Source organism: Triturus cristatus, chromosome 6, assembly GCF_964204655.1.
Source record: "Triturus cristatus chromosome 6, aTriCri1.1, whole genome shotgun sequence".
Lineage (NCBI taxonomy): Eukaryota > Metazoa > Chordata > Amphibia > Caudata > Salamandridae > Triturus > Triturus cristatus.
The window spans coordinates 1,332,486,849-1,332,504,413 of NC_140589.1; the positions used below are offsets into that span (position 1 = coordinate 1,332,486,849).

The following is a 17,565-nucleotide window of genomic DNA, read 5'->3' on the forward strand; positions in this document are numbered from 1 at the left end:
CTTATACGAGGGTCTGATTATTACATATGAGTTGCCTACTCACTATATGAGGATTCCTCTTCTTTAGGGAAAGATTTTGTGAGATCAGTAGTTTGACTAACTCTAGGGTGTGGTCATGATCTTCTCTAATAGAAATCTGTAAGATCAGAAGCTTACCTAGCGGGGGGCTTGGCTTGATGCCAAGCGAAGATGGCTGCTCACTAGAGGAGCTCCGTGCAGCTCAGAAGGAGTGGCAGCTTTCCTTGCAGACCCCGCCGCTTTGCCGCTTCTCGATGACGTATTACGTGCCCTTTTTCGCTCTTTCTAGTTGCTGGTGAGCATTTCTAACACTTAGCTGAGGATGGAGCGTTTCCCTCAGGGGACTCACGTCAGACATTTTCTCTCTGTCGAAATGGCTCGCATAATGTAAAGGCGAAAAACTGGACTTTCTTCATTCAATTTTTGATGCCTGACCCATCATTCGTGCTATCAATGGGAAAAATTTATAACCTGTGGTGGACACTGGAGCATGCAACAAATTTAAACTTATTTAAAGAAAATTTCCACTCAGTCAGTCTTTTTTAAGTTCAATGAAATTTTATTAAAGAATGAAAAAGGAATAATCAATACACAATATCAGCTATAAAAGGGGGGGAGGAAAGAGGAGGGAAAGGGAAGGGGGGGAGGGTTAACAAATCAAAATGTAGGAACTAAGAAAACTACAATGAAACAGTAATCATGGGCATTAGAAAAGAAGTATAAAAGGCATAACCGTTATAAATTAAACAGCAAATTTTAGAAGAATAAAAACAAAAACAATATGTTAGAAATATGTAAAATGTGAAAAGGGTATCATGGAGGTTTAGAGACTTCTTGTTGAACAGGCATAGGGCTGAAAGAACGAGTCGCACAGTTATTTAAATACAGCGTAATGGGAAGCCATAAGTCTGCACGTTTAGCTGCTAAGTGAACAGGAAAAACAAAGGCGTTATCAAGTCTGTGATTATGGCAGACGTTATACCACCACGCTTTGAGAGAGACATTAGATGCATTTTTCCCACTCAGTCAGTCTTATTTGCTTTAAATGTATACAGAGCTGCGGCAAATGATGTGAGATGGAAACTTCTCTACAGTGAGTCTCTGGTTTCATTTTAACAAATAGTCTCTCGCCGGTAAGCTTATACATGAGGATCATAAGGGCTTTATTAGAGGGAGACAGCTGCATGATCTCACACACCAACTGATAGGAGCCATTGACATTGCTGCACATGAGAAGATACCCCTAACAATATTCACATTTGATGCGGCCAAGGCTTTTTACCGAGTTAATTGGTGTTATTTACAACAAGTTATTTTACATAATAATTTAGGTCATCATTTCTCTAGGGCAATAGCAAATATCTATTCGGCTCCAACGGGGAAAATGCTTATCAATGGCATCATAACAAACAGTTTCCAAATTAAAAGAGGCACCAGGCAGGGGTGTCCTCTTTCCCCCCACCTCTTTAATCTATACATAGAGCCATTATCCAACATGATTAGGATCTCAAAAGAAATCATCCCTTTTAGTTTTAACAGCTGGGAGTTAAAAGTGGAATTATATGCCGATGATTTGATGATCTACTCGAGTAATTTAAATGAGACATCTAACAACATAAATAAATTACTAACAGACATTGGGGACATTTCTGGGTATCAAATAAACCATCAAAAAACTGAGGTAATGCATTGGAATATAATTGACCCTCAAGTTGAATCCAAAAATGAAATAAGATACCTTGGGATCCAAATTTTAAAAAACATTAATGACATCGCCCAGGTTAATCTGCAGTCAAAAGTTAAAGAATCAAGGAAATTATTGAAGTCTTGGAGTTGTCAATCTCTTTCTTTTATAGGGAGGGTCAATGTAATAAAAATGTCTATCCTACCAAAGTTTACTTTTATTTTTAACGCAATCCCCTAAGAGTTTAACTCATTATAGATAAAAAAGGATAAAAAGCGAAAAGAACACTTTCATTTGGTCGTCAAAAATGCCCAGGATAGCCTGGAAAAACTTGACTCAGAAAAAACATCGAGGAGGGATAGCTAGTCCGGACCTTTTGATGTATTATAAAGCCTTTCATTTTAGGAATATAAGGCACCTCTTTCGAGACTACGATTCATATCCCGCATATTGGAAAGCAATAACAAAACATAGTCACTGCTTATATAAATTCGGCCACCAAAAGTTCTTCAAAAAAGTTAAACTAAAGGTGTTAAAATCTGCATTTAAACAATGGTCAGATATAAGGAAAATATGGCAATACCCGTACTATAGTCCGCAAGCCCTGATATGGAACTCTCCAGGATCTCCCGAATGCTTGCAGGACTCACTAGCACTCCCTTTGAAAAGGGCTGGAATAGCAAAATGGGGAGACCTCTTGGAAAATGGAAACTTAAAATCATGGGAAGAACTGGTGGTAACGACGACAAATGAAATCTCGAGGTTTAAATTTTATCAGTTGACTAATTGGGCTAAATCTCATGCTACCTGGCTGGCTGACGTTACGAACTTAGAGGCTGAATTCCATTAAAATGTTGGGAAGAAAGAAGTATCGAAGTGGTACTGGTGTCTTGCGGAGAAGATGAAAGCAAATTACGATATCCCAGACCTCAAATGGAAGAAGATTTTTCCGGCTGAAGACTTGCAACAAGCTTGGCAAGTATCCTGCACTTACTTATGGCATATTATAATTTCTGCACCTCTTAGGAAGAATCATTTGTTTACTTCGCACAGATCTTATTGGACCCACGAAAAGCTCTCAAAAATGAAAATCCAGGTGAAGAAAAAATGTCCAAAATGCGTTGAGAAGGAAGCAAATGATATCCACATGTTTTACTCCTGTCACCAGCTTGACTTATTTTGGAGTGAAATCGGTAAGATTATTGATAAAAGTTTAAACTCGTTTATTAAGGTAAGACCTTTTACTATTATTTTTGGTATTCTTGATAATGACGATATTCATATTAACTTATCAAAAAAACAGAAATACCTTCTGTTTACATTCATGCTTCTGACCAGACGCGAGAATTGTATAAATTGGATTCTTCCTTCTCCCCCTACGATTGATGATTGGGTTCGTTCAGTAGAAAAATGTAGGAACTTGGATAGAGCTAGAGGGGATTGTAAACGTACACAACATTGGGAATTATGGGATAATTATAGGCGGTAGGACAGGGAGGGCTGTCCAATGATTTAAACATTGCGATCCAAACAACTCATGTGTCTGGTAGGGCGGCAACAGTGTCACACTAGCTCATGGAATTGTTGCATTTAAGACACGGTTTCTACCTCCGCTCCGAGGGTGGTTAACTAGAGAGGAGACCCGATTGCTTAATCAACAGGATTGCATAAATGAGGACAAAAAATAAATAAAAAACAAACAAAACAAAAACAAAAATTGTCACGACTAGAATTAAATGTTTGAAAGGGAATAATTTGTTACAGATAATGTGCTTTTTCCTCAAGTGGATGTTGATGCTCGTCATTATATTTCTTCAGGGTCTCCTATCAAGCAGGAATGGATTATAGATAAATTGAGTTCATTATGGCTAAAGAATATGGTCTAATTTATTAGTCTTAACCTTTTTGCTTCCAAGGGCATTCTTGCTGTTATCTCAACAACGGTCTTCTTTTGGCTGCCACAACATATCACCTTGTGTCCCTATTCTGAGACTGCATTTTTACATCCTATTTTGCACACTGGCTTGCTATTTTCAGTTTTTTCAAATCCCACTCAGTATTATATGGGGGGAACAAAATCCACTCGTCGTGTTACTGGTTCTTCATTGCCATTCTCATCTTTGGCAGACCACAACCCTTACTCTGTTCTTTCAACGACTGTAGAGAGCTCTGACACCAATTCATCAGTTTCCAATAAGGAAACATTGGTGGATGCATCTAATATTCCTCTCCCCACCAGCAAACTTATTCGTAAATTGACCACTTCAGCTATATTGACTTCTGGAAAACACATCAAAAAGGATTCTCCTTCACCTACTGCATCCCCTCCACCAACAACTATGGATGTCCTTCTTGAGGAGATACTGGCTCTTCAGCCTTACATGGAAGAAACAAATAAAAGGCTCCATGCTTTGGATGACAAGTGTTCTACTATGGAGATTAGGGTTATGCAGATTGAACAGCAAGTTGACTCTGTTCAGGTTGTTGTGAACCAAGTTCCTTCAATGAAATCTGAAATTTCACTGCTCAAAAAAAGCGTGGAAAACTTGGAGAACCATAACAGACGTAATAACTTGTGCATTTATGGTCAGGTAGAAGGCTTGGAAGGCTCAGACACCATTTCTATCTTCAAATCATTCCTTCCACAAGTTCTTGGCATACCTTCCTCCCCTGCATTGAACATTCAAAGAGCGCATTGTTTGGGTAAGACTCCAACCATGGCAGCCTCTTCAGCCAAACCTTGAGGTGTAATTATATACTTCCTAGAATACACATATTTGTTAAAGGCTCTACAAGCAGCTAAACTCAAAGGTCATGACAAGGCTCTAATCTCTTTTTTTGCGCCAGATTATACCAAAGAAACAGCAGATCGACGAAAGAAATTCCTAGATATGAGGCCAGCACTTCGTACTTTCAATGCCAGATTTGGTCTCTTTCATCCCTGTCTCGTCAAAGTGACACATAAGAATAGAACTACAATTTATGAGGATCCTGTTTTACTGCAAAAGTTCTTGAAGCAGTGCAGCGAAGAAGATATGGATGTGTCCAGACACGATACTGTTTAACCTTGTGCTGTTATTGGTCTTATGTGCTCTGTTGTTCAAACTATGTTGTCTTTGTTCCAGTTTACTAAAATTTCTCGGATTTCCCTATGTTATACTTACCTGTCATGTTTTTCTCTTTATTAGGTGCGGCATTTACAGCAGCCTCTAGAGACTTTATTATTTCCTTTGTGTCCCACCGGAAGAAATCTTCTTTACTCACTATGCAATCACTTACGGCACACATGAATAAACTTTTTCCAATCGAATTCTAAATCCTGCTAATCAGATTCAAATTCAAATTCAACAAATTATCTATTGAAAACACTAACACCTTTTGGCTCAAATCCTCAGCCAAATACTATGGGGGTCAAAATAAAGCGGGGAAACTTTTAGCCAATTATCTCAAAGTTAAAAAAAAGCTCACCGAGATTAGCTTTATTCTTTCTTCAAACAATCACATAGTTTACAGAAATGAAGATATTCTATCAGAAATCACTCAATTTTTCCAAACTCTTTACACTCCTGATTCCTCTGTACCTCAGGATACTATACTTCAATATTTATCCTCTATTAACCCACCTTCATCTCCTGAGCTAGATTTTTCAGTGTTAGAAGATGATATCCGAGAACTAGATATCCTTTCTGCTATTATTCACTCTATTAAATGCAGTAACGCCCCAGGTCCTGATGGTTTTACGATTGAATTTTAATCTTATTTTTTTCGACTTCTTATTCCTAAATTACATCAATTATTTCACTTCTTTATTTCTTCCAAAAATTCCAGTGGCTCTTTTCAAGAAGCCTTGATATGTCTTCTTCCCATGGAAGGTAAAGATCATACTTTATGTACAAATTTCATACCCATTTCTTTATATAATTTGGATTATAAAGTTTTCGCAAAAATTCTGGCGCTAAACTTAGAGAAATGTTCACCCCTATTAATTGGACGAGAACAATGTGGTTTTAGTAAAGGGAGACATTTCTCAGACAACACAAGACTTTTCTTTAACGTTCTTACCAAGGCCAAATCGTGTAAGGAATCCATAACAGCTATCTCTTTGGATGCCGAGAAAGCTTTCGATCGAGTCGATTGGTCATTGATTTTTTCCACTTTGTCCTGGTTTGGTTTTGGTCCCAAGTTCATAAATTATATTTCCTTATTATATTCTTCTCCTGTTTCTTCCATCTTAGCTAATGGTCTTATCTCTTTTTCCTTTCCCTTATATTGTGGCGTACGACAAGGTTGTCCTCTCTCACCTCTTCTCTTTATACTTGCTCTCGAACCCTTCTTAATTAAGATCCGTTCCAATTCTCAGATTACAGGCTTTAAATACGGAATTAACCAATTAATACTTCCTGTCTATGCAGATGATATTTTGCTCTTTTTAATACAACCATAGACCTCTTTGCCAGCTGTTTTATCCGAAGTAGTCTTTTGCCTCTGTGTCTGTTTATGAATTAAACAGTGACAAATGTGACATCCTCCCATTAAACAAAGTATGCTTTTCCGTGGACTACATTTCTTCAGGTTTTTATTGGGCCCTGGATAAAATTAAATACTTGGGTTTATGGTTCAAATCTTCCATTCAAGAGTCAATGTAAATACATTTAAAAGAACTACAGACACTCTTGAAAAATGCAACGTCCAGGTGGAATCCCATGTTTTTATCTTGGTGGGGCCGTCTATACACAATCAAAATGATGTTGGTACCTATAGTACTTTTTTATATCTTTAATATTCTGGTAAATATTCCAAAATCACATTTTAAAACAATCTATTCTATCCTATCAAAATTTCTATGGAATAATAAGAAACCTTGTATGTCTTTACATAATCTTAAACGACCAAAACAGTTGGGTGGTGTCAATTTCCCAGATTTCCAATCCTATCATACCATGTTCTTTCTCAAACAAGCCTCTTTATTACAACGAAGTTTCATCATTATGGTTATGGACTACCATTGAAAGAAATGTTCTTAATCCTTTCTTCTTCCAAGAATTTGTATCCTTCACACACTGTCCTTTGTCACTTTCTCTGCCCATTTTTAATTATAGCTGCAGAATTCTCCAACCTTTACTTACTAATCATCTTTCTCCTAAAGACCACTTTTGGCAGTCTTCACTATGGGACAGTAAACGTCTTAAAATCAATAATAGAGTTATTTTTCGGAAGGATTGGCATACCAAAGGACTTCACTGGGTACATCAACTTTAACAGGATAATACATGTATATCTTTTACAGTTGCTCAAACACAATTTTCTTTACCTACCTCGTGTGCGTCTAAATATTCATCCTTAGTCTCATTGATTCAATCAACCTAGAATAATTTAACACTTAGTACTACCTTGTCATCTTTGTCTCCTACTGTCCTTTCCATCTTATCTCTTTCCCCATCTGCATCTCAAGTTTATAAACATTTGTCCTCTTCTCCAGTTACTTGAGATAAAACAGACGTGGAACTCTCATGGGAGGCTGATCTCCAATTGTCCTTCTCTATTCCTACCTGGAATTAGGTCTGGGGAGAGGGAACATGGCGGCCGTCAGATAACGGTCGCGGCCGCACTCACCTCGGGTCCTTTCCGCGGAATGAGGGGGGAATGAAAGGAGGGAGAAGAGGCATTCCGGGGGCCCTTTGAGTGGATTTTTATTCTTTTCGCTGGTTTCTCGCACTCGGCAAAGCGCCGTAGCCTTGCCTCCGCCTCTCCCGCCTGGACTTGATGGGCTTCGGCGGGGAGTTTACCGGCTGGAGGTGGGAGGAGGCAGCGAGGCTTCGCAGGCGCCGAGTCTCTGCCTGCTTTTGGTTCTGGGCCTCGGGGGCAGTGTCAGCACCTGCAGCGGTGACTACGGCTGAGCAATTTCTTCCGGAGCAGTTGTGGACTCCGTATAGAGAGCATCGGGAGCAGGCAGCCGGGACACCAGAAGCTCGAACTGCACGGCATCCCCTAGAGGAAGGCACTGGCGAAGACAGAGGTGACAATCAAGCCTCAGGGGGGGTCGAATCTCCGGTAAGGTGTAATACATTTTTTAGTTTGGTTGGTTTGGTCCCGATGTCCTGGGGTGGCTGCATTGACACCCTTAGTAACTGTATGGAGGTGAATGAAGGCGGCTTTCCAAAAGGAATTGTTTCTCCTCCTGGAGTGGGCAGGTATACCCTAAGAGCTAGAGCTGCCTACTCACTGCAGAATTGAGAGGCCACCCATGTCTCTGTGACCCAAAAGAAGACTTCCATTGTCAATTTAACTAAGGCAAAGCTAAGGAGGTCCGGAGCTAGATTTGGGGAGAGCGAAGAAGAGGAGGAGGAATCGAAACAGAGAGGTGTCTCTAAAACCAAAATTAGAGTGAAAAAGAAACCCGCGTTTATTTCCAAAATCACCCCCTCACTAAAGACTTACTATAGAGTCATGGCCACCACAGCGGAGCCCAACCAAACTACAGAAGTGACATCTGACGGGCCGGAGGTTTTTTTTTCCAAAGTAAAATCAAAGTCCAAACCGAAACCTGCTGTAAATGATGGGGGGACTTCTTCCCCCGTGACCCCGTTCTCTCAATGCAAACAGAGGGGGGCTAAGCAAAATCCCAAGCGACCCACTGGGCCTCTAACCGACTCCCAAGTACCTAAGGCTTCACAACAAGGTGTAACCCTCTCGAATAGGTTTAATGCCTTGGGGTCATCAGATGAGGAAGGGCCCGCATCGAGCAAGGATCCCTCTAGAGACTTCCCAATGGGAGCTCCTCCTGGGTGCATTGAGGCAGGAAGCATGGAAGTAGTAGATGGCTCTGGAGTGCGATCTCTGTCTGATATACTGATCGCTATGAAGAAGGAGATGTTAAGCGGGTTTAAGGTATCAGAACTTAACCAAGCAGAACTTGCGGGAAGGTTCTCTGTTTCCGAAGCCAATCAGGCAGCGATTAAGGCTTCCTGTGAAATTTTGTCTCAGAGGCTTGATGAGGTGGTGGTTAGGACGGGTCTTCTCGAAGCAGAAATACCTGGCATTAAAGAAACCATAAGTGAGGCCATGAAGGAAGTAGGGAAGCTATCCTTACAACAAAAGGCTCTGAAGGACGACATCGAAAGGCTGGAAAACCACTCAAGGAAGAACAATCTAAGACTCCTTAATATTCCCGAGAACTTGGAAGGTTCGGACTTAAAGGGGTTTGTTATTTCTATTTTAAAAGGGTCTGTTTTGAAGGATCAGTCTGACATTGATTTAATGTCAGAAATTCAAAGAATTCACCGGGATCCCTATAGAAAAAACCCGAAGAAACAGAAACCCCGGAAGATTCTGGTCAATTTCCTCTCTTACTCGGTAAAAGATCTAGTTCTATCACTCGGTCTTAAGGAGGGCTCCTTGTCTTTCTCCCCCAATGGTTCGGATTCATTTACATTTCAAATAAGGTCGGACCTTCCCCACATAACGGCTACAAGGCAGTGGGAAATGGGTAATAGACTGGAGGAAATGAGATCTCTGGGTGTAAAGGCACAACTAAAATTTCCGGCTCAGTTGCGTGCCATGCATAATAATCAGATGCACCTATTCCATACAGTTGAAGAGGTAGATCTCTTCATGGCAGGGTTAAGGAGGGCAGAACAGGGAAAGTGAGGATTGTCAAGTAATTAGCGAGGGGCCTCTTTATTGGGCAATATATATATATATATATATATTTGCACTTCTTTCTTCCTGCTCCCTCCTCATTCCTTTTCTCCTAGTATATTTGTTCTCTAGCTGAACCCGAGGTGAGGGTGACCTAATGCTTTTACCCATCTTTAAGGGACGGTTCCTCAAGGGATTAGGGGTTTGCACGGGGAAGTGGGAGGGGGTGGATTTTCGGGGGGGGCACCAGGGGTGGGCAAGGATTAAATATTAAAATAAAAATAAAAATGATAAAACTAAAATAACCTCATCTTACTTTTGTGATTTAATCTTCGGAACAACTCCAAGGCGGAAGGGCGATGTACACGGATGGCTGATGTAATTATAGATCAGGCCGGTTTGGGCCTTCTCTCCTGGAACGTAAATGGGTTACGATGTATTAGGAGGCAAAGGCTGATTATGAAATATCTAGAACTTGCGAAAGCTCGGGTTTGCCTCCTACAGGAAACCCATCTGACCACTGGGGAGTCGGATAAACTTTTTTCAGGAGTTCCCTGGATAAAAGCTTATGGCGTCTCGGACCAAGGTATGAATAGCCGTGGGGTCGCTGTCCTGGTTAAACGGGGGGTAACCTGTTCGATTAAATCTATCCAGACTGATCAATCAGGGAGATGGGTGATAGTGCAGTTGGACTTTGGGGGCACTGTCTTAACGTGCGCTTCATTTTATGGTCCAAACATCGACAACCCTTCTTATATTGTTAAGCTGCAATCCAAGCTTATGTTGCTGGCTCCCCCAATAATCGTTGGAGGAGATTTCAATGCCTTATTAGATCCTAATTTGGATAGGTCAAATCAGGCGCATTCTATTCCGACTCCTCTTGTCAGACGGGCAATGAAGAATATGATTCACGATCTTGGCCTGGTAGACGTGTGGAGGTTCACGAAAGGCAATAGGGCTGGTTATACATTTTATAGTAAGAGATTTCATCACTCCTCCAGGATTGACTATCTCTTAGCCAGTAAGCTCCTACTTGGTAAGGACTCCGATATATCCATTCTCCCTGGCCATCTCTCGGACCATTCCCCTGTTTTCTGTTCCATCAAAAAATTAGTTTTAAAATCTCAATCGAGGTGGACACTTAGCAGGGGAAGGTTAGAAGATCCAGATTTAATTCAGGCAGTTAAAATATCATCCTCGGAGTTTTTTGACAGCAACATTGGTTCAGCTGCCATTGAGGTCGTGTGGGATGCCTTTAAGGCTAATCTGAGAGGCCGACTGCACAGTCTCATATGCTTTAAAAATCGTTCTGAAGGATGTGCATTGAAATTGGGCGAAGAAAAGATTAGACTGCTAGAAGCCGAGCTTTTGAGGCTATTAAATTCCCCAGATGGACAAAGGAAGCTGCAGGTAGAACTCGAACTTGAACAGGCAAGACAATGCTATAGAGGCATTTTAGAAGAGAAGTGTAAGAAGCAATGGGATAGGAATAGGATGGAGAATTATGAGTATGGGGAAAGGGCTGGGGCTCTTTTGGCGTGGAAAGCGAGATCGGAACGCACGAAGAATGACATAGTCGAGCTGGTGATGAACAACCAAGGGGATAGATCTACTGATATAGGTGACATTCAAAATACTATACTTACCTTATTTTCGGATCTTTATAGGGAGAACTTATTCCCTTCTAAACAACAAATCCGCGGGTGGTTGAGCTCAAAATCCCTTTCCACGTTAACACAGGCCAACAAAGACTTCCTTGATTCCCCAATCACGTTGCAGGAGATAAGAAGTCAAATAAAGCAGTCTAAAAACGGTAAAGCCTCCGGTATTGACGCCCTCCCAAACGAAGTGTATAAATCTCTTTCGGAAGTAGTCATTCCTGTCTTGGGATCCCTTTTTCATTCAATCTACAGCCCAACAGGCCATGCCCCTAATTCGTGGAGGGAGGCAATCATTGTCCTGATTCTGAAGCCAGGGAAGGACCCAGCTAAAGCGGATTCCTATCGCCCAATCTCCCTGCTTAACGCAGATTATAAGATCTTTATGGGTGTCCTGGCAGGGAGATTGGGCAAATTAGCCCCTGGGCTGGTTAATACAGACCAAAAAGGGTTTATCACTGGGAGATACATCCAGGAACAAACACAGCTACTTATTGGCAACATTGATTTGGCGATCTCTAGACCCGAACCCCTGGCAGTGGTCGCGTTAGACGCTGCCAAGGCCTTTGACAGGGTGTGCTGGGTCTACCTCTGGGAGGTGTTGGAGGAGATGGGATTTGGTCCAATATTTATTCATACTCTGAGAGGGTGCTATCAGGATGCTTCAGCTAAGATCCTCATCAACGGTGTACTTACTCCCAGTTTTAATATCCAAAGAGGGACCAGGCAAGGTTGCCCCATCTCCCCATTGCTGTTTGATCTCTACATTGAGCCTCTCGCCCAGGCTATAAGGCTAGATGAGACCATAACCCCGTTTAAGACCCAGCAATATCGCTCTAAAATTGCTCTATATGCGGATGACATAATCATCTACACAGACAACCCAGAGATAACACTGCCAAAGGTAGGGGCTCTGTTGGAAGACTTTGGGGCAATTTCCGGATATTTGGCGAACTCCACGAAGACGGAGGTTATGTGCTGGAACATAGATCAGTGGAGCGGGGTTACCAGCAACAAATTTAAATATCTCGGTATCGTCATAGTGAAAGATCTTGAGAAAATTTCATCTATTAATATAGAAAAAATAATAAAAGAAATTGACCAGCTGTTTGCAAGGTGGAGGAATCTTCCCCTGACCATTTTCGGGAGGGTGAATTTAGTTAAAATGACCATCCTCCCAAAATTAACGTACCTGTTCAACGCGGTCCCTCTAGGCTTTCCTAAACATTCTATCTCAAAGGTGCAAAGTAAAATCGGGAGTTTCATCTGGGGTGAGAAGGGTGTTAGGCTATCTTTTGGAAAAAATTGAGGCGTCGCCTAACTAAAGGGGGATTGGCCCTTCCAGATATCCGTTGTTATCTGATCGCCTTTCAATTTAAGGCTATCAGGATGCTATTGGGGGAACCAACTGCATGTGCCTGGGGTAAGCTGTTGGGGGAGTCGGTCAGCACTGAAGGCGGGGGGAATAAAGTAGGGTTTCTCTATAAGTTTGGCTCACCAAACTTTTTCAAACGAGTAAGGCTGAAGGTGATCAAAAATGCCTTGGAGGTCTGGTATTTCATCCGCTCCAGATGTGGGATAGGTAACTACTCCGATCAGGCACCGATCTGGGACTCCCCGGGGACCCCCCCCTGCCTCCAGGATAGTATGGCACTCCCAATCAAAAGAGCTGGGGTCACGAATTGGTCTGAGTTGGGGGATGAAAATGGTATACATCCTTGGGAGCTATTGAAAGCAAGAATAGGCCTCGGATTCAAGTTTATCCAATTAAAATCTTGGTTTGAAACAGAGAAGGAGAATCTAAGGGGAAATGGAGAGGTGGAAGCCGCTCTTAAAAACATTCAACATCTGAAGAAGGAAATCTCCATCTGGTACAGGCTCTTGATCAACGCAGATGATGTTGGTATTCCACATCAGGTGTCAGCCTGGAACGACTCTCCTTTTGTAGCGGATATCGGGAACCTCTTGGAACCCTCCATGACCCTGCTCTATAAATACACAAAATCTGCCAGTCTGAAGAAAAGTCACCAATCAAATCTACTATACCCCGGAGAAGATCTCGAAATTTGCCCCAATCCCCGAGCCGAGATGCCCCAGGTGCTTGCTCCCTAAAGCCAACGATGTACATATCTTCTTTGAATGTGCCAAATTAGGAACATACTAGGTAGGGGTGTGCAGATACTTATGTATGACCTTTGGAATAGGAATAGATACCGTGTTGAACGGCTCTCTGGTTTTTTTCGCCAATGACCAGGTGTCTACTACCTGCTTGGTTCAACCATATAGAGGGCTGTTACTATGTTTGATTTTGCTGGCCCGAAGGGAGATCTGTCTTAGGTGGAAAGACCCCCTCCCCCCGAAAGTAGAAGACTGGTTAAAATCCGCATTGGCTATGGCCCGGCTAGAAGTTATGAGTTCCAACCCTAGCCTTCCCACACTCTGGGCACTTTGTTCGTCTGGGTCAGGAACTGAGACTCTGCTGACTCCATTCTGCAGTTGTTAAGGGCCGATAAAGACCATGGTCCTATGATTAACACCTAAATCCCGGACGACAGGGGATTGGTTGGACAACCTAAACAAATGTAGGCGGTCGGAGGGCGCCCCATCACTAAAACTGACCGGTTACGTCCTGCTAGTAGTTTATAGGTGAGATGAGGACAAAAAAAAAAAAAAAGGAATTAGGTCTGGATTAAAATTAGGAGGTCTTCCAGGGCTGCTAATACTACCCAAACTTTATTTTACATTTATAACAGACTATTATTGATTCCTGTTTCATTACATAAAATAAACCCTGCTCTCTCTCCCTCGTGCTGGTCCTGTAATATTTCCCCGGCTGACTTACACCACATGCTATTTATTTGCCCCCATGTGTCCACTTACTGGAAATAAGTTTGGAGACAAAACAATAATATCTTTCACACACGAATCCCCTTCACCTTTGTTAGGATATTTCTAGGTAGTGTATCTTCTAAATGGGAATCACATTCAAACAATTTCCATATTATAAACCTACTTCTCGCAGTGGCTTTCCAACAAATTAGTAGGGCCTGGAAGAACACTACCAATATTTCTTATCAGGCCTGGTGGTATGGGATTTGTTATAACCACAGGCTAGATAGAGCGTATGACCACCCTATTTCCCTTGCAAATAAACGAGAATACTTATGGTCACCTATTACTCATTTTCTAGATGTATCTGCAAATTTGGCACAAGTCCATAATCCCCGAGTTGAATAAGTGCCTAACCTGCCATGATTTAATTTCAGTTGTTTATATATCTGTATTTTGATATCAATACTATGTATTTTCTGTGCACACTTCCTTTTACTATGCAATACAGTAGGCATTAAGTCTATAAGTGGTTATGTTGAAAATTAATATTACATGAATGTTATTTCCTTCCCTCTGCCCTTCCCCTCTTTTTCTCTTCCCCTCCCTTCCCATATTACCTTAATAGACTATACAGCTAAGATTGTATTTCCTATTTCAATACTTTATTGAGATGTTTTATATTATATCCATAAAATTCCTTTTTTCAACTAAAAAGAAGCTCACCTAGCAACAACGTCCCATGGATGAGAAGAAGCAGCTTATATGTAACGTAAATCCACAAGAAGAACCTCTTTAAGATTTATCCAGGTACCGGAACACCAAAAGCTAGAGCAACAACTTGCTCCTTCTCATCTTCCAGGTGACTGACTCCCGAGGGTTCCAACAACTGAACCAATGGTCCTGGAACTCTGGAGTGCATGGATCCCTCTCTAGTATAATGCACTGACCTCCGAACCCAGCAAAACCCTTTCACAGGCTGGGGAAATCCAGATTCAGAGTCCATGGGTACCCCAGCCATGACTACCCTTCTGAAAGTCTGAGCGCAAATGTATGATGGCCCAAGTCATGCAGCCCTGATGAAGCAGTGTGGAAATCATTTACTGAACCCCCTAAACTACCACCAGAAACATCCTATGACAATGTAGACATTTCTACCGCGGGATTAATGGAAGTGCCAATATGTCCCATTCCCTCTCTCAGCATTAACAAACAAAAAAAAAGATCAAGGGAATAAGGAATCCATACCTGCTCATTGTAAATTTCCAGCATACTGAAAGTAACCTGAAAAGACAAAACAAGAAAAGAAAAGATAGACAGTGACCGTCAGCGTTTAAAGGTTGTTTCAGTTGTCGTACTAAGTGAGAGTTAAGTGATAAAAAGTAAACGTTTTAAGCAAATTCAAAAAACATATAGTAATTTTATAAAGCTATGCACCACCAAGACGGGCGCTATGCCATGCAGGAAATCTGGAAACAAGCAAACTAGAGGCTTCATGTAAAGCAAAGATATTTCCTGGCCATGACAGATGGGCGTTCCTTACCCATGGTAGGATTCACCCTGTGGACGCTGTGAAATTCTCGTAAGCTATCCTGATCTTATATATGGCTGTGTTTATGGCTCACCACCATCCTAAAACATTTTGATGCAAGCTTCCATTTGTGCAATCAGAGACACTATAAAGCTGATTGAGAAAGATTATTTTTAAATGTTTTCATTCACGCACACCTCTATTCCTCTGCATGTATTTCTGTGAATTGTCTGCAAGGTGGATAGTCTCCTAGAGCAAACATTGCGGCTTATACATTACTATGTGTAATTTTGCTCTTTTTTCTCCACCTGGGATTTAATTTTGAGATGGAGAAACCCCTCCTAATCAATGTATTATTTAATAAATAGTAGGGTACAGGAACTTTCAGTTGGGTATAGTAAGATGTCTGCTCGATTTCACCTGGGATATTTAAATACTAACTCAGACAAAAACACATACAAATTCTAGTCTCTGATTTGAAAGTCTTAAAACATGGGTATTTTACAAGATACTGCTAAGGGGGCAAGACTGCGTTGGAAAAACCTTAGATGCAGGCTGGGTAAGTGGGGCTTAGCTCTCCAGGATATATATATGTATTCCATAGCATTCCACTTTAAGAATATCCAAATGCTGTTGCGGAAGCCCGACAACTCTACTTGGGGTAGGTTATTGGAGAAATGACAGAGGAGGTGACCGTCGTTGGGTTTCTGTATAAGTTTGGTGCACCTACATTTTTTAAAAGGTGCGACTGAAGGTTCTAATGACTGCACTCCTTCTCTGGTGTAGGGTGAGAAAATTTGTTGGTGTAGGTTATTATTCTGACTTTGCACCATTATGAAACGCCCCAGGCACCCCTGACTGTATGAAGGATCAGCTGAGTCTCCCTATACGCTGCGCTGGGATTGCCATCTGGGGGGATTTGATGACAATGCAAGGGTTGATTCCCTGAGGTGTACTTACAGCGAGAGTTGGAGATAGTCTATTCAGGTTTATATATGTGCAACTGTCTTCCTGGTTCTTGGCCTCGAATGTGCAGATCGGGGGGTAATTGGGAATTCGAGTCCTCACTTCAGGACAGTAGGTCTAAAAAGAAAGAGGTCGCTTTATGGTATTGGGAATTCCTGGAAGCAGATGATAAAAAGCCAGAATCGGCACATATGGTGTGGAGTGACGACACCTTCCAAGGGGCGGACTTTCAATTGATCTTGAGTGACTCTTTGAAATTACTATCCTCAGTTGTCAAACCAGCAACTTTAATGCGAAACCATTTTTTTTGCTAGCAATAGACTCTATTGGACACCTTCAAAAATAGCTACATTCGCTCTACCACCCACTCCCAGGGCTAGAAGGAGTGACATTCTGAAAGTCAATGATGATCATATTTTCTTTGAGTGCCCCAGGATAAAAGCGTTCTGGGCTGGCCTAGAGGCTATCCTAAAAGATATATTTGGGGCAGCAATAGTCATGAATTCACAACTGGTCCTTCTGGGTGTGGATATAGCAACACATAGCTCTCTAAGTAGGGAGCAACGTGGCCTTTAGTTTTACTTTAAACTGATTGCACGGAGGGAAATCTGTAAGAAGTGAATGGATCCTTCACCCCCAACAATTGTAGAGTGGATTAAAGCGGCCAACTGGGTGTGGCGTTTGGATCTGGAATGTAAAATAGGAAGGGCAGAAGGGGTATGGGCCGACATTTCTAGATGGAGGGAGTCTTAGGGAAAAGGCGTGGACTGTATGAATGTTTTATCCCATAATTACACTAGGTAGAGGCCTCTTGGCCGGCCTGAGTGGAGGGGGCCAAGAGCTAATGGGTTGGACCGCAAGGTGCACAGATACAGAGGCCTAAGTGTTGCAAACGCTATAGTGATATCAGAACAAACAAAACAAAAAATCATGCTTGCTTATTTCCTATTGACACTGTTCACGAAATCTTGTATTGTATCGTTCTTCCCAGTGCTTAATTTGTAAAAAATAAATAAGTGCCATGGCTCTAGTCAGCAGGCCACTTCCGCTTACACTGCCCATTTCGGCTGTCAATTACAGTAAGAGCAAAAGTAATAAGTCACACTTCTACAAGTGTTACAATTCTGACTATTTCAGTCCCCAAAGGTAAAAGAATGACTTTGGCAGCAGGTATTAGTCATTTTTAATGTATATTGAGTGAATAAACAACAGTAATTGTGCTCACTCTGAATTAAAAAAAC

At 41.6% G+C, this 17,565-nt stretch overlaps 1 protein-coding gene across 1 annotated transcript in view; it reads right to left on the reverse strand.

Moving 5' to 3' along the window:
• LOC146821397 (kinesin-like protein KIF28) overlaps positions 1-17,565 on the reverse strand; it is a 777,435-nt gene that overhangs the window by 681,868 nt on the left and 78,002 nt on the right. Inside the window, exons 4-5 of the mRNA XM_085609842.1 lie at positions 16,108-16,122; positions 15,076-15,111 (exon numbers count right to left, since the gene is read on the reverse strand). Coding sequence (XP_085465968.1) covers positions 15,076-15,111; positions 16,108-16,122 — 51 coding nt within the window. The remainder of the gene's footprint in view (positions 1-15,075; positions 15,112-16,107; positions 16,123-17,565) is intronic.